The sequence below is a fragment of the Seriola dumerili genome, unplaced genomic scaffold (assembly GCF_002260705.1).
Source record: "Seriola dumerili isolate Sdu_G_001 unplaced genomic scaffold, Sdu_1.0 BDQW01000025.1, whole genome shotgun sequence".
Classification (NCBI taxonomy): domain Eukaryota; kingdom Metazoa; phylum Chordata; class Actinopteri; order Carangiformes; family Carangidae; genus Seriola; species Seriola dumerili.
This window is the reverse complement of record NW_019174280.1, coordinates 2,460,620-2,478,485: the sequence shown is the minus strand read 5'-3', so window position 1 is coordinate 2,478,485 and position 17,866 is coordinate 2,460,620. Positions and strand designations below refer to the sequence as shown.

Here is a 17,866-nt window from a genome sequence, read left to right as displayed (position 1 = left end):
GCAGGTTAAACCCTTCAGCTCCACCGTCAGGTCTATAAAAGTGTACTTACACTGTTTACACTGTGAAAGACTCAGAGTCAACAGAGAACACGTGTCGTAGCGCTAGTGCAGCGTCCAACTGTCAAAACCCTGAGCCAACATAAACCTGCAGCTGCACAGAGAGGGGCTGACAGATTTATCCTCCTCTGGACTCTAAATCCCAGACTCTCAGAGTCTGAAAATAGCTCGCCGTTTATCAAGAGGGGGGCCTCCAGGAACCGAGGATGATGGGAACTTCAGCTGGACGACGCACTGAGTTCCAGCAGGGTTTACAAATGAGGAGGGGCCCGAAAACCAGCCTCATAAAGACAGAATATAACATGTGAGATCAGGTTTTTGTCTGTGAGAGTTTAATCTGGAAACGAGCCAGAGAGACACATGGTTCTGCAGAGTGTCTCCAAATGCTTTTATTTTCAGATAGTTTCTAGTTTCTGTCGTTTTTCCAGTTTCAAAACTAGAAGCTAAAACCAACGACAGCCCAGCAAACTCTGTGTTCAACCAATCAGGTGTAGGGACGGTTTAACTTTCCAGAGCGATTCAGCCTAGCTCAGTGAGAAGACCCGAAAGACCTTTCAAAGTTAATGAAATGAGATATTTCAGTTGTAGAGTGGATAAAAGCTCCAGAGGAAGCTACACACTTGGACCTAAGCCGAAGATCCTTTTATCAAACTGCAAGATTGAGCTTTCATACTCAACTTTTAGATCCACAAGAACACAAAGTCTTTAACTGTGTCAAACTGCGTTGTACTGAAGCTGAAGTCAACAGTGGAAAGTCAAAGCAGAAACCATTTTTAAGGAGGACTGGGGAGGAGTCGTTGGATGTAAAGATTTCACAATGAGATGAACCAAGCTTTTACGTGGTTTTTCAGGAATCCCAGTATGAATGAGTATCATTTTCTCTATTTGGAACTCAATGCTCGTCTTTCTGTGTGGATTGGTGCAACACTTGTCTGAGTTGCTGCGCTGCAGTAACTGATGTGGACTGGAGGCATCTCTGTGTGCAGCTGCCAGCAAACATCTACTGATGCTGAACGCAGTACAGGACAGGACGGGACAGCGATTACATTTAAAAAAAAATAATTTTATGAAATGGTTGTCATTTTTATTTTCGTTAATTATTTTTCATTGTTGTACAAAAACGTACAGTGTACAGAAACAGTATAAGGAAGGCAAATGGTATTTTAAGCTACAACTGTACAGATGCAAACCACCAGCAACAGATGTCAGTCTAGTGTATACCTGTTCCATCTTGACCATCTTGCAACGTATAAATCATTTCTGTTTGAATTATTTCATTGGATTTTAAATTTCTCTGTAAAACACTTGGGTCAACACCTGCTCCTAAACAAATTTAACTTGACTTTACATCTAGAGGACGAAGAAGGAAAACAGGAAGAAGCTCCATAAAAGGATTCCTTGAAACAAAAGCACTGATTCCCACTGTTTGGAATGAGTCTGTTTCAGGACATATCATGGTTTCAATAAAATAAATCTCTCCTGTCAGGATGTGGTGAATGATCGAACAGAAATGACCCTATAAACTGACCAAAAGGCCGGCGGTGTGGTGTATTACCTGGGATGTCGAGTCCCTGCTGCGTCTGTTCAGCCCGTCCAGAGCCTTCAGAGAGGACGGCAGCCCCCTCCTCCTGCTGTGTCCCCCTGACAGAGACCGACAACGCCGCCTCAGCGTCACCTCATCTCTGCTGCACACCTGAGCAGCGAGACGTCCACAGTTTAAAAACAAAACCTGATCTCCTCTCTCTGCTGATAATCCCGTCTGATCTTTTCTGGCCACATTTCTTACCAGGGCGTGGAACGAAGACACAGAGAAGACTCCCAGGCGGCCCAGCATGCTCTTGGAGGGCCGGCTGGCGACGGCGAGGAGGCTCTTGGGGTTCGGGAGCTCGCTGCCCTGCAGACTGGCCAGGTAGCACCTCAGTCTGAACAGATCCAGGTTCAGTTTCTCCAGGTTCTGCTCCCACTGCTTAATCTGAACAGGGTCACATATAGAAATATTGTATATGGTCATTAAATACATCAATAAAGCAGCAAAAACATAGTTACCAGTGGTTAGTATTTGATATTTGATTTCTTCAGACGGTGGAATGGAGCAGCTAAAAGTCTCTGACTCTCAAACAAAAGCCAGTCACTCATCAACCCCAGAGTTTTGCTGTCGGTGACGCACAATAAAAAAACAAAGGAAGTGATAACATAACAAGACATAACATAAGATGAGATAACACAACGTAACAAGACAAGACATAACAAAACGTAACATGATGGCATCCAGAGATCAACTGAGAGCTTTTTATTATCGCTACAGACTTATGTATATTTTGATTTGTTGAGAGGGAGATAGAAACAGAGAAAAGCAAAAAACAAAAAACAAAAAAACACACACACACATATATATATATATATATGTGTTTTTTTGTTTTTTGTTTTTTGCTAGTATATATATATATACATATATATATATATATAGAAAATAAATAAATAAGATGTTATTAATAGATGGTATTTGTTTATTTATTTATTTATTTTTCTCTTTCCCGCCAGGCAGAAAACCAGTACTTATTTCATCCATTCGAGTATTCACTTCCTCATTTCAATGCATACATTGACCTTGTTGATTCTGAATGAAGCGGCTTGTGGCTGGCATGTAATAATAATAGTAATTATTATAACAACTTTCTTATTTAACAGGCAAACACAGTAAAAGCAATTAAAGCGCGATATGGAGACGATAAAAAGACGACATCGTTAAAGCAAGTCCATAAAACTGAGTTTTAATAAGTGATTTAAAAGAAGTTCCTGACTCTGCCTCATCTCCTCGGGCAGGCTGTTCCAGAGTCGAGGGGCCCTGATGGAAAAAGCGCGGTCACCTTTAGATTTAATCCTCGACTTTTGAACGGCTAGAAGGAGCCTGCCCGAGGATCTCAGGCTGCGTCCTGGCTTGTATGGGGTTAATATCTCTGTGATGTAACTTGGGGCTTTAAACGTGATCAGTAAAATCTTAAAATCAATTCTAAAACAAAGCGATGAAGGAAGCGAGGATCATGGTGATGTGGTGTCGTCCATTAAAACCAGTGAGAAGCCGAGCTGCTCTGAACTAGCTGGAGGCTGGAGAGTGACTTTTGGTTGTACACCATCTGCTGTTTTACAACCATGTGTTATCATATGGCCATATGTTATATACAGTAGGTATACAGTGATAATACATGTGATGGTCACATGTATTCTCTCCATCTCTTTCGCTCTCACTGCTCCTCTAACTGTTGCATCTTTGTTGTGAGGAAGTTTGTGGTTATTTTGTCCTTCAGTGTGTGATTATCACCGATCAGTTTAATCTAACATCATCACAGACGACCGGTGAAATGTCCTCCAACTCCTCCCTCCATCCTGCCCAACCCCCCCCCACCACCCCCCACCCCCTTCCCACGCCACTGCAAGTTCACACACTGAAACTTGAGATGAGAATAATTGGACATCCTTATTAAAAAACAAAAAAAAAAAACAACAGAAGACCTCAGAGCTGTTATTGCTGGTGAAACCTCTCACTGCTCAGGGAACAAACAGGATTTTATAATTTACCACCCCATATCCACTCAGGCCCCCCCCCCCCCCCCTAGAGTAAATGTGTAATTGAATGTCGAGCAGTAAGATTAGTCTCTAATCTACAGTCGGAGTTCAAACGGCAGCGCTGGGATCAGTTTCACAGTTCAGAGAAGGAGACTAAGCAGTTGCTAAATGATCCGTCCCATCTGGAGTTTCTCTCCTCTTCACATTTACTGTCAGGCTTTAATCTGCATGTTATCTCTGTGCGATTCAAGAGCCTCTGCTCAGCTTAGAACAAACACAACAGCTCACACCCAACTAGTTAGAAACCTGCTGGTCTGCAGTTGTCAGCTGGCTGGTAGAGTTGTGTTTCGTCTCACCTTGGTTGGTGTTTGTGCTGTTGGTTTGTGCTGATTTGACACTATGCTGTTTGGCTCATGACGTCATTCTCAACAGCCTCGTCTAGCTCTATCGTTAGCGGGAAGCCGCTTGTTGTTTCAGGCTGCCGGTAACAGCCCCGAACATCTGGAAGAGATATTAAACTCGCCTCCACGTGAGACCGAGCTGGGACGTTTCTCTGCTCGGCAGCTGCCAGAACATCCTCAAGGCTGTTTGTTGTATAATGACGTCTACCATTACACACAGAGAGTTTCCTCTGGCTCTCCGAGCCGCCAACGCTGCCAGCAGGACAGGAACAGCTTTGCAAGATCCATCACTGCTGCTGCTGCTAGCACACACTCTGTTAACACTTTTACCTGAGCTCAGAGTCTCCACGGTGCTCTCTATCTGTGACTGTGTCTCTGCTTCGGAAAAACCCATTCAGACACAGGAGAATGTCTCTGGAACAGAATGGATTCCATTTGAAAAGGGCCTGTTTAGTTTATTCTAACAAGAATAATGAACAACAGAATCTGTACTCAGGTGTGACGCTGCGTGAAATCAAGTCTTCCTGTCCATTACTGAAACTACTGTGTGATATTATGTCACTAGTCACCAAATCAAATCATCACGCTCTAAGATTTGTCTTGATTTTCATGATGTGAACACAGTGATCCCTTTTCTTCTGCCACATTATTAGAGTAGAAGAGTTAACGCCTGCTCACTGACTCCAAACCCCAAAATTATCGAAGTAGGTAATGTTTCTATCCCAGTTGGATCGTGCACCTACATGTAATGTGTGTATTACAACACTCACTTCAAGTCGGTGTCCTAAAACAAGCAAACGGAAGAATTAACAAGTGAATTATCTCCAATGTTTGTCTTATTATTACAAAAAATTTCAGCTTCAAGTCTGAATTTGAGACTAAATGACTTATTTTTGTACTAAACGCACTGAGACAGAAGAGGTTCAACATTTTTCATTATTAACTGGGATTTAGACGTTTCATTTATCCCCTTCACACACTCAGAAGAAACATTTAAGTGCATCAGGCAGAGGAAGTGCACATGACAAGGTCATTTTTTCATTAATAAGTCCATTATTTAATATAAACAATGTCAGAAAACTATAAAAAATGAGAAACATAAGTGCCAAGGTGGCATCTTCAAATGTCTTGCTTTGTCCAAAATCTAAAACTAATCAGTTTAACACAGAAAAAAAGAAGAAAATAGTCAGATCTGAGAAGCTGCAACCAGAGAATGATTGGAAAGTTTCAGCTTATAAATGACTTTAATCAAAGTCTGATGAAACCTCTGATCCCTGCAGTGTTAGTGCCTTGCTCACTAACGACTTTAATGTGCCAATTTGACTTAACTGCATCCCTGAATGGTTCTGCCTTGATCCCAGTAAACACTGACCTGGCTCTCCACCGCCTTCCTGTTCTTCTGCTCCTTGATGACGGACAGCTGCAGCTCGGCCATCTTCTTCATCTTCCCGTCCATGTCGATCTTGTGCAGCAGCGAGCGGCTCTGGCAGCGCAGGAGACGCAGCGTGTCCTCCTTCCCCTGGCGCTTGGCCAGCAGGGAGGCGCTCGCCGAGTGGATCGCTGTCACCCAGTTCTCCAGGTCGGTCTGGTTGGTGGCCTGGGGGGAGGCAAAAAGAAAAAATAAAAGCTGGTTTATTCACTTTATCGAAGCTGCATTAGGTAAAAGAGAGCGAGGCTGAAACAGAGAAAGGGCTTCAAAACTGTCCAAACGAGACCAGATGTAAATTTCAGATTTGGTTTTTTGAGATCTGGTTCCAGCAAATCTCAAGTCAAATCAGAAGACTTCACTGGCAAACTGCACCTCACTTGCACTTTCAGGTCAGTGAATGCTGGTCATTAAAATGATTTTTTTAAATATAGTGGAGACCAAGTTCTTAAAGTCTGCAGACCTAAACAATAAATGTCCAAACTGTGTCCAAGGAAGTACGCTGCCATATTTACTTTTTACTGTTCCTGGATGTTGCCAAGTCAGAACTTGAGCCTTAAATGTTTTTGATTTCGAGTTTTGTTCTTGTGACTTAAAGTCTTAAAGTCTCATATCTACAGCCCTGGTAGATTCAAAGCACTTGATCACTGATCAAAACTTGAAAGGACACATTCACTGCTTTATTTTAAAAGCTGTGATTAAATTTTTTGGCCATTTGGAGGCTGCAGAAGCAAAGAAGCTGTAAACACAAAATTGACATATTGTAAAGTATTTGCATCCAACATGTGATCACCCAGCGGCTTGTCTGTACATCCAGCAGTTACTGAACAACATGATCATCCATCTTCAGAGGCGTTTGTGTCTGGTGTTCCTTCTCATTTAGCTCCGTGTTTGGTCTCCACCACCTCCTGAGCGAAATATCTGTGTCTTTAGCTGCTAAATGCTCCACTCTGTTCACGAATTGCTGTCTGATTGTGTCTGCCTGCTGTTTGCTGCTGAACAGGTAGTGGACAGTGTTTTTTTTCTTTTTTTGCAGCTGTTTCTCTAAAAATAGCTGCTGTTGCTGCGGCCAAAAAACAAAACCAGGAAGTAAAAGAGGGTAAAAAGCTCCGTAGAGCTTCAGAGTCGGTGAGAATCGTCAGTACCAGAGACAAATTTGATAATTTGTTCATGTGTTAATAAAAAAAACTATTGGTGGTTGCTTTAAACCATTTTAAAATAAGAAAAGTTATTTACTTAATTTAGCATCCATAGCTCAACCTTTTGTTCTGAAGCTTCTCATTAAACATAAAGCCCAACAGAGCAGGGATTCATCCCTTCAAACAGACATGCTGATATGTTCCACCAATAAAAACAAGGTCATAAATTTTACTCCCTATCTGACGTTAATGAGAATTTATTGATGGAAAAAAGGAACATTTCCTTTAAAAGCGAAACACAACGGAGTCGTAAACACAAGAGTCTTCAGTCGTCCCCTGATGGTCTGGATGCTGCTTCAGAGGTTCCTGGTGACTGAAACAGCAGCTTTTTATCTCATGACACTAACAGGTGTTTCTGGTGTTCAGGAGGGAAACGTGTGAGGAGGATTAAGCAGCTCGCTGTCGGGGTCATTGTCGTAAAGAGGAACATTTGTTGCAGTAATTAGCCCAGGTGTCGTGACTCCCATTAGAGGGCTTTCACCCTCCTCCACCCTCAGCCCCCTTTTCAGCTCCTGACAAAAGCTCCTCGACACCTCAGTACTATTCACCCCTCCTCCTCCTTCTCCCCTTCCTCCTCCTCAGTGACCCTTCAGGGATCCATGGAGACGTGATGGAGATGGGCTGCCATGTGATTTGTGTGTCTGCAAACACACTCCACAGCTGAGAGCAGTGAGAGTTACTCTTGGAATAGAGAAGTGTTTTCCGAGCTCGTAAAAAGCGAGAGGAAGAAGATCAAAGAGGTTAACATTTCCCTTGCTGCTGCCAGCGAGGACACACTGTGACCTCTGACCCTCTCAAGTGCTGCTGTTTGCTGCAGATCAATATATTCATCTATTTTGAATGAGTTTTTCCTATGGTTTCATTTATTGTAGTCTTAGAAGCTAAATGTTATTTAATTTTCATTTAACTCCTAGGAATAACAGGAGTTAGTTAGAAAATAGATATCGGCTTCATCCCTGTGCATCCAGTACAGATACAGATCCAGGGGTGTTTAGCCTAGCTTAGGCTAACTGTTAGCCTGGCTCCAAAGAGAGAAATCTTCCACCTCCCAGCAGCTTCACAGCTGATTTACAAACTGTAAAACTGCAATGTGAAAATGAGATATTACAGATTTAGCAGCAGTTATTATTATAGCAGTATTCTCCCATGTTATTCTCATTATAATATTACAGGTTTTGTTTTGCACTGTTGATGATTGTTTTCTCTTTGCACTGATGCTGTTTCGTCATGTAATTTTCATTGTTTCTTACTGTGTACGGTTTGTGTTGCACTGGTTGTGTGTTCTTTGTTGTTAAAGTCTACTCTTTACGCCCCCTGGAGACAAAATAAAGTTTACTGAATTAAATAGAATTGTAAGCAGCGGAACTATGAGTTTACCAACTGCTGCGTGCTCCTCCAACTTTACGGGTTCCGAAATGTCTTCAGGTGACAGCCATGTTTTTATTCCTCTGCACTGGCGACAGTCAGAGCCGGAGGCGTATTGTTTTCTGGCTGTCCGCCTCAGAGGCGCTTTAACAGAACCTCTTGAAATTTGGCACAAACATTCACTTGGGATTTTTTGGGGTCAAAGGTCACGGGCGTGGTGACTTCACATAACACAGTTTTGGCCTTGTGAACACAATATCTCTTTAACACCTTGAGGGAATTTCTTCGAATTTGGTAGAAACGCTCATCTACACTCAAGGACAAACTGATTAGATTTTGGTGGCTAAAGGTCAAAGTTCAAAGGTCAAGGTTACGGTGACCTCACAAAATATCCACTTGGACTCATGGATGAACTGATTAGAATTGGTGGTCAAACGTCAAAGGCCAAGGTCATGGTGACCTCAGAAAGCACTTTTTAGCCATAACTCAAGACTTCACGCAGCAATTATGACACAATTTCTCACAAATCATATTGTACATGACTCTGGATAAACAGAGATGTAACCTGAAACTAGTCTGAGTGGAGGAGGCAGACAACCACCAGGCAGTAATTCTAGTTTTTTGATTGGTTGAATGGTCGAAAACTAAGGCAGTAAGTCAAGACTCTAAAACCGAGATCCCTGCTTCTAACTGAACAAACTCAATGTGCACAGACTCTGCTGTGCTTCAGTTTTCTCCTCCGAGCAGCTCCCTCACTGAAGGTGGAGGAGAGGAGGCAGCGGAGGGAAGAAATGCTCACAGCAGCACAGTCACTACCAAGTAAAACAGATGCAGAGAAAATGCGACCCGGGCTGTTGTGCATGTTTGTGGTGACGCTGATGGTTTCTGCGCTGGAGAGAAAAAAACCACAAACCTCCACAACACTACGTCCCATTCATTCACACTGTTCTGGGACTAAAATGACAGAGGAGGGGGGTGGGGGTGGGAAGGTGTCCCAGAAACCACTGCAGCTTTGTCACAGTACCAGAGTCACTTACAGACATGAGATTCAGGTTTCATTCTGGCTGCCTGGGAATCATCTGTAGGTGATTTCAGATCTCAGGGAGTGGTCTTTAAACTCCTCTCGGTGGTGCGTTCAAGGACGGTACGAACACCTGGCGACTGATAGTCTTCCTTAAATGCACCAATACACTTTGATTCCTGCTCAATTTGCAATTCAGTGTGAAAAAAAAAGCTTCAAATAAAAAAAAAAAAAAGAGAGAGAATAGAGAATATTGTGAGCATCTCTCTCACCTGGAACAGGTAGACGTCTCCGTACGAGTTGCTCAGACAGAAGACGTGCTCCTTCTTGGGATGTTCGGGGACGGCCTGGACGATGCTGTCGTCGGCCAGCAGGGCGTAACGAGGAGAGAGCTCCTGCTCAGCACCGCCGCTCCTCCCGTACGTCTCATAAAACAGCAGAGAGCAACCTGAGCGGGAGAGAGTCATCAGCTGTTTCCCAGGCAACATTTATTTTTTTATTATTTACTCCACGGCCTTGGTTGTAGTTTATCACTTTTTTCGTTTAAGATTATTCAGAATGAGCTTTACTAGGACGTGAATTTCCCCCAACACTGAACCAGACATGTTACAGAAAGTTAAGTCTGCTGCAGACTGGCTGTTCTGGTGTTTAGCCTAGCTTAGCACAGAGACAGGAAGTGGGGTGAAACTCTTAGCTTGGCTAAGTCTGCCTCCTGGACTGAGGCTCTCTGCAGAAACTTGCACATGTTTACTTTACATTTTGAAGACATCAAGCTCTTGTTGCTACTGAGTTGCACTTTGCATAAAACCATCTGCCCAATCAATCAATAACAGCAATATGTGGAGGATTCTGGTCCTGGTGTCAAATGGAAGAACTTTTCTCTCGTTTTAAGAAAAGTCTTAATATCAGACTAAATAATGAATTCATTTTATTTTCTTGTCATCTAGGCAGGGGGAGGAGGGGTTGTACCTTTCAGTGTGACCCAGTAATGTTTCCACTTGCGGCGGGCGACCAGCTCCAGCTTCCCGTCCTTGTTGACGGTGATTAGGGCTTTGAAGGAGAGCCATCCGGCCCGTCGCACCACACCCTGCTCCTTCTCAAACAGGACATCCAGCTGCTCCCCTCCTCCCAACTCCACCTCCCCATCCATCTCCTCCTCTCCCTCCTCATCTTCTTCCTCCCCCTCCTCCTCCTCTCCATCCTCCTCTGATGGCTCAGTCCGGTCGGCGGCGCTGCTGCAGCCCGTCTCCAGCTCCTGCATGAAGTTTTCGTAGATGTTCTGCCGCTGGGTGTCGCTGCACTGGTTCAGGCTTCTGGAGGAGGAGCCACGGTGGACCGGAAGGAACTGGTTCTGGTTCAGACTGTGGAGCGGGTTGGAGGACCACGGTGTGCTGCACCCGACCAGCCCAGAGTTCAGTCCGTTGATGAAAACATCACTGGTGTCACTGCCATAAGGCTCCTGAGGAGAAATCAGGCGGCAACTTTAATCTGGTGTTTGTTTTATCACCAAAACTGAAAGTAACAGAGTAAAAATAAAGTTCAAGATCACCATAGCAACTATAAACTTTATTGTTTGAATTCCATAACAGTCACACATGACTTTATTCTCCTTTCACACCAAACTCAGATTTATGCAGCTGGTTATAGTTGGTATTTATTTGCTGTGGTCGTTTGGTAAATTTGCTTTTAAGGAATGAAAAGTGTTTATGAGTTGGTTTTACAGGGAGCAGATTTCCACTTCATTACAGATAATTGGGTGTGAACATGCTGCATGTCGCCTTGTTAATTAGAAGAATCCAGGTAAGACGTTAAAGCACCACGCCACCATAGAGCTGCAATGATTGGTCGATCAACAGAAACTTCATCTGCAACTATTTTAACAGCCGAATAATTGTTTTAGTAATTTTTTAACGTAAATATAATACATGATGCTGGTTGGATATTTAAAGGCCTCCAGCTGATCTGTGGGAGTTTTATGACATTTTGTAAACAAAATAAAGAAAAATGAAATGTTTCTTAGTTGCAGTCTGAGTTTAGTTGTTACTCAGCTGTAAAAACAGTTGTATGATGAAAGATTCAACACAACATTTTATCACCAATGTCTTTCTAAACTTGGTGAGAATATTTATCACCATGGAAACAGATTATCTGACTGCAGTAAACAAGGATATAAAATGTCATCAAGCTTCAGTATCTGAGCTCAGGTCCTTTTTCGAATTCAGTGCAGACAGGATGTGACCTCATCCTACTGAATATAAACAGGAAGCGGCGTTTAGCTGAGCCAAAGCTCACATACAGTGAAACCAGGCCATCAGATTACTGATGTGTGTTATGGAAAACATGAATGTGATCGCTGGGATCAGCTGCTTTGAATTGTGGAAACTGAACACCACAAATACCACAAGTACAGTAGCTTTCATGGATTTTACAACGTTGTCCAGCCACTGTACATTACACCTACAAAATGATATACAATGTTAAATAGTCAATGTTTAGTCTATTTAAGCTGTCTTCATGGCAACAGCTACTACAGTTAAGTCATTAACATTAAACATATAATACTACTATTAGTAATAGTAGTACTAGTACAACATCATCTGTAGGGGATGATTCTACCCAAAATCAAAAATTATATTATAATAATTTTTATATTAATTATATTATATTATAATATATAATTATCTTATAAAAATGATTATATTGTAATACTAATTAAATGTTAAAATGAGAAAATTAAACAGAAAACATGTATCTGATATTGGACAAATGGTGACATGGTGAAATGATATGAAAAGTGAAAATGGAAAGTGAAATTTATATTCCTGAAATGGAAAATAGTAAAGCGATAAAAAAGCTTTCCAAAAGGAATTGAGTTAAATGAATAAATGAATAAATAAGTAAACAAACAAACAAACAAAGAAACTTTCCAAAGGAGGAGATATTTGAGATATTAAGATATTTAAGAAAATTTGAAAGAGAAAAAATAAATTGCCACTAACTAATAGCTACTGATACTGCTACAAGGTTTAGTTATGGTAGCTTTATCGATATGGAAGATTTAAACTGCCAAATGAAAACAAATTTAAAAAAATGAACAACTGAAGTGAATTAAATGCACATTGTCACGTGTATGTCCTTTTTATTTTATAAATGTACTAGTTCATGACTAAATGAAAAACATGTCAAAAAAGACAAATAATTAAAGTCAAAAACGAAATAATTGTCAATTTTTAATTATGACACTAACAAATACATCACAATGAGACAGGAAGTATCTCACTGTTGCTTTGTTTGTATTGTTTTCATCTTGACATTTTAAATCTTCCATATTCATATAACAACTACCTACATGCTGATTTGAGTTTCTGAAATGCTGCTGCTGTTGTTTCTTACCTGGATCCTCCTCTTCTTCCTGCTCAGACTTCCTGTCCAGTCGCTCAGTCGTCTGATTCGGCTCTTCAGGAAGTCTTTGCGGTTGCTCCCGGCGGCGGGGACGTTGCTGGCGAGCTCGGCCCTGCGGCAGGGCAGCGTGAGGGAGGAGAAACGCTGCTCAACACCTCCACCTGCAATATCCTCCTCCTGGATGACGTCATCCAGCAGCGCCGAGGAGGAGGAGGCGGTGCGGTGCTGATGCTGCAGGGGGGTGTCTGGTGCTGTGGGGAAGGCGGGCAGCGTGTTGTGGCTGGTGTAAACGCTGTCCAGTGATGCAGCGGAGGAGGAGACCAGGCTGAAGTCTCTCAGGTCCGGCTGCAGGATCACAGAGTCTCCGATGCCGCTGTCCTCCGTCCGACCGGAGGAGCAGGTGTTGTAACCTGGGGTGGAGGTGAACTCGTTGGCCTCTGTGGCGGGGAAGAGGAGGGTGGAGTTAAATCCAGGTGAGATGTCCTCCACCTGAGCTGAGAAGACAGTGTTATAGCCACTGCTGCTGGTGGCGGTCCCCTCTGTTCGGGTGGAGGAGTAGGTGGTGTATCCGCTGCTGTTGTCCACACTCTGCCCACAGACGAACACGTTGTCGGCCAGCTCTGTACCGCCGCCCCATGGTGAGTCGTACCAGGAGCCATCGGAGCTGAGCGAGCTGCCCTTACTGGTGCGGAGGGAGGGTTCGGGGACTGGAGCTGCAGCAGTTGTCGTGGTGATGGTAGGTAGACCAGTTAACCCCTGAGGCTCCACGGGGATGACCCTGCTGTTGGTGAACTCCACCCTCATGCTGCCATCTTTGCTGAGCAGCACTTTGGGGCTGCCGCCACTCTCCAGAGACGTCCGCTCGCCACAGACACTGTTACTCCCCGCGCCACTCTCCAAGTATCCAAACTGACTCCTGCAGTCCCCTCTGCTGTACCTCTGAGGAGACCCAGCACCCAGCCTGGAGCCTCCTCTGGCTGCTTTGGGTGCATGTTCATAGTGCCAGGAGGTGTACGGGGGACCGGCGGGGTGCTGGTTCAAGTAGTTCTTCCCCCGGCTCCTGCAGCCTCCCTGGCTGTTGCTCCTCCACCAGCTGCGAGCTGACGGCACCTCCTCCCTCCTGGAGGAGAACCTGAGCGAGCAGGAGGGCTTGGCAGGAGAGACAAAGCTGCTGTGACTGTCTGTGTTTCCCATCGCAACCTGGAGGAGGATCAAGGAGGATGAGTTCATGAGCCTGAGAAAGACGGAGGAAAAACTACCACTACTGCAGTTTCTCTGCCAGTTCATATGAACTCAGACATCAAAGAGCAAATATCAACTCGTCTGACCAACTTCTGAGGGTGATATAATTCTGTGGGGAAACTGCTGATGTTTGTGCTGTGAACAGACACGTTTATACTGTATATCATCTACATCTTCAGGCCTGACAGAACCCACCAGGAAACTCAAACAAAAATTCTACCACCATAACTACTACTACTATGATCACTTCTACTGCCAGGGCTGGATTAACCTGTTAGGGGGCCTCAGGGCAAAGATGAGCCCCAATGACCCCCGTTCCTCCCGCTCTGTGTACAGACGCTGCTGCTTTAAACTAAAGCTGAACGATATGCAAACAATTTCAGTGTGAATGATTGTTTTTTCATTTACACTGAAAATGTTCAAATGATGATGATGTGGTTTTTGTTGGTCTTGTACCAAACGGACGTGTTCTTTCATCTGGAGAATATGATTTGTAGGCCGGGGGCGTCTCTGCAGCAACACAACGGTTATGGTGCTGACGATGCACAACAGTGTTGTGACACATTTTACCTCCATCAAAAGAACTGCAGCTCCTGTGATCTGGATATTGCACTTGGCCACATTGTGATTTCGATTATATTTTGCTTAATTGTGCAGGTCTATTTTAAACTAAACATCCAATGGTGTAATGACTGCACAATACACACGACACATATGACATATATTTTACCCAGAGCTCCAGAAACCATCAGCCCTCCTACACTGAATACGAGCCTGTGCATCGGTCAGTTTGTGGTAATCTGATTAAACTCAAATGTAGGAATATGATGAAGTGCAGAGTTTAAACAACCGTGTCGGTGTAAGAGAGAAGCACTCGTTCTTTTACATATTCTGCAACCTGTGGTCACCTCAACTCACTTCTCTCCACTGATCCTCAGAGATATTCATATGTATCTTCAGACCTGTTATCAAACACATTTACACTTTGACTCAGCAAATCCAGCTCAAAGTCGACTTACTAGCTTTTCTCAGATGTTTCCACCACTTTTCTGCTGCTGCTAAAGGGATTTAACTTCAGCAACTTCACTTTTAAGCCGACGCAAAGTCTTATACGTGCAATGGATGAAAATACAACAGCTACTGAGCTCACAGGTCTACACTTCCATCTCCACGAAAACAGTTTGACTACATTTCCCAAGAAACAACATGTTTTGTCAAACAATCTCACTGCCAATTTCCAATTTTAATGCTAATTTTTTTTAATTTTCTTGGGATTAATAAAATAAACAAAACTACATAACTGAATAAACATAAGAGTCTGGGGCAGCTATTACTATTACTGCTACTACTACTACTACTACTACTACTAGTACTGCTACTACTACTACTACTACTACTGCTGCTGCTGCTGCTGCTGCTGCTGCTGCTGTTAGTACTTCTACCACTTCTACATTTCTCTTGCTGCTCCAACAACTGACCCACACACAGTATATGTATATTTAATCTGAAATTAGCAAAAAACAAATCAAAATGAATTTGGGAACCTCCTGCAACAGTTCTCTTAAAACACACTGGAGGTAAAATCAATGAAACAGCATCACATGCATTATAAATGAAAAGCGGAGCAGACCTGAACTAACTGCACTTTTTCAAGCCAAAACAAAGTGGTTTACAACAACAACACTGACAGGAGAAAGTGAAAATCTCTGAACCTAAAAAAGAAATCATATATTGATAAAAATGTATAATTGATAAGTTTCTGTAAATGAGCAAAAGTCCATATAAGAGAAATAAAAAGACAGTCAGGGTTTCTCAGCTCTGTGTAAGCACATAGAGAAAGAAGAGTTTTACCTTTTTGTGTTTTCGTCTTCAGAAGCAGAAACTCAGCAGCTCCTTCATGCTCCGTCCTGCTGCCTCCTCTCTCTCTCTCTCTCTCTCTACCACTGAAGCTCTCTCTGTCGCCTCCAGCTGCTCCCTCTCCCTCTCTCTCTCTCAATGTTTGTCTATGTCGCTTGCCCTCTCTCTTCACACCGGCTCATCTGCTGGGGGAGAACAGAGGGAGGGAGGGGCTTCATGAGCTTCAGCACACAGACTTTCCTTTTGTGTACCCCCCCTTCCCCCTAAAGCCTCTTCCATGACGTCTCTGCTGAGGGTTTTTTTTTCTTAAACCAGGCCTCTCTCTGTCTTGTGTTTATTTTGGTTTTCTGGAATGCTGAGCGATTTTCTCCTCGTTTTCTCTCTCTCTCTCTCTCTCATGTCTTTTTTTTAAATTTTTTTTTATCCAACATGAATCTGAGAGCAGCCGACTGAGGTCATAGGACAGGGACTATTTTAAGAGACTGTGTCCAATTCCAGGTTTTAGGTTTGATACAGAGACAGCAGGAGGATCATTTTTTCAAGATGTCAATCACTGTTTCCCAGAGGTTCAAGATGAGGTATTCAAATCATTTTTCCGACTGAAGATATTCGGTTTACAATGATGTAAAACAGAGAAAAGCAACAAATCTTTACACTGGAGAAGCTAAAACCAGAGGTCTGCTTCATAAATGACTTGAAATGATCATTTCAATCATTCGAGAGCTAAAATATCATGATAAATTCTCTGTCAATCGAATTATCGAAGACTATAACCTGAGTGAGGAAAGGAAAAAAGCTAAATGGACTTAGTCAAGATAAAACTGTAATATTGGGACCGGTGACAGAGACTGTGTCAAAACATCCACGAGACCGAGACGAGTCCGAGTCAAAATCCACACGAGAATGAGACGGTTTGACTTTAACCTCAGTCTGGACTGGAGTGCTACAGTCTTCTTTTAGTGCCTTGATCAACCTGTTGAACTCCACGCATCCATGTGTGAATGTCTGGGTATCAAACCTCTGGGCTATTTTGATAACAATGTGTCTGCAGCACAGAGAACTAAAAAAAAGTGACATTAACTTTCTGTTCAGATGAATAATCTTTATTATCTTTATCTTAATAAGATTTATTCTGTGATCAGAGAATCAGTTCTTAAGAAAAAGTTCTTGTATGGATGTTTATGTTAAGAAACAAAAGGATGCCCGGCCCAGTGACTAAAGAAAACTAGATTCCTGTTCTCGTGTACAATTCCAGGACTTTCCATAACCTTCAATGACCTAAAGTATTTCTTCCTGCCTGGTTTATTCTGAATTTCTCTACAGCTGCGTTCTTCTGCAGAGTGATCGAGAGCTCTGAGGCTGTCTCAACACGAGTGCTCATTTCCTGAGCGTGCCGTGGAGAGGTCAAAGGTCAAGCGGACTGGAGGTTCAATGTTCTCTAACAGAGGGCTCGGGCACGGCGACGCCCATCCTGTCCCACAGTTCAGAGCTGAGGAGGAAGGAGGGGGAGGGGAGGGAGGAGGCAACACAATGTACTGCTGACCCCCCCAAAAGCATCGCTGACCTTTGACCTGTTTCATTAAAGCAAGATGGGAAACCTCGACAGCTGGAGACGAGGAGAGCTGAAGAAGAGTTTTAATCAGAGGGATAAAAACTCTCTCTGATTATGAAGTGATGGAGCAGCAACAGGTCCTCGCATCTCAACGGCAAAACAGGTGGCTGGTTATCCTCGTCCAAAACCACCTGTACGACCTCTGTTTTCTGATCTGCCACTTCTATTGATAAAGTTTGGCTGAGTTTAGGCAAGTAAAACTTCTGGGTTACTAGGCTTATTGGCGAATCAGGCACCTCACAGGCTCCACAGAGGTACGACATCGCACCGTGTCCTCTTTTGCTTCTGACGGATGAGTCATTGTCTGCATGAGCACAAAAGGTTGCACATCAGGAAAAAGTAAACGCAGGTCGTTTAATGACAGAGTATTCTGCAGAGCTGGGAACTGCCAGATGAACAGGTAAGCAGAGAAAAGCAACCACACACTCAGCCCGTAAAAAAAAATAACGCAGGAACCTTTTATTGATTCTCAGTCAATAAAACTGTGATCTTTTTTTCCCATGATTATAGGCTGGGGTTTGAACGAATGGCCGAAGCTGTTGCTTTTTCTGGTGCAGCTGGAGTGATGCAGAGGGAATGTCACGATAAAGAGTTTCCTCCATCAAATAACAACCTCTATGTGTCCTGGTGCAGAGAGAAAGATTAAGTATCAGACAACGACCACTGAAAGAAACTTCGCTACAGAGAGGAAGACAAAAAAAGAGAGGGTCAGTTAAAGAC

General features: G+C 43.2%; 1 protein-coding gene across 1 annotated transcript in view; it reads right to left on the bottom strand.

The window, feature by feature from the left end:
• Positions 1 to 13,629, bottom strand: part of LOC111236228 (T-lymphoma invasion and metastasis-inducing protein 2-like) — a 30,452-nt gene extending 16,823 nt beyond the window's left edge. Inside the window, exons 1-6 of the mRNA XM_022764907.1 lie at positions 12,427 to 13,629; positions 10,003 to 10,492; positions 9,306 to 9,481; positions 5,395 to 5,619; positions 1,844 to 2,029; positions 1,613 to 1,750 (exon numbers count right to left, since the gene is read on the bottom strand). Coding sequence (XP_022620628.1) covers positions 1,613 to 1,750; positions 1,844 to 2,029; positions 5,395 to 5,619; positions 9,306 to 9,481; positions 10,003 to 10,492; positions 12,427 to 13,629 — 2,418 coding nt within the window. The remainder of the gene's footprint in view (positions 1 to 1,612; positions 1,751 to 1,843; positions 2,030 to 5,394; positions 5,620 to 9,305; positions 9,482 to 10,002; positions 10,493 to 12,426) is intronic.
• Positions 13,630 to 17,866: the final 4,237 nt, after the last annotated feature.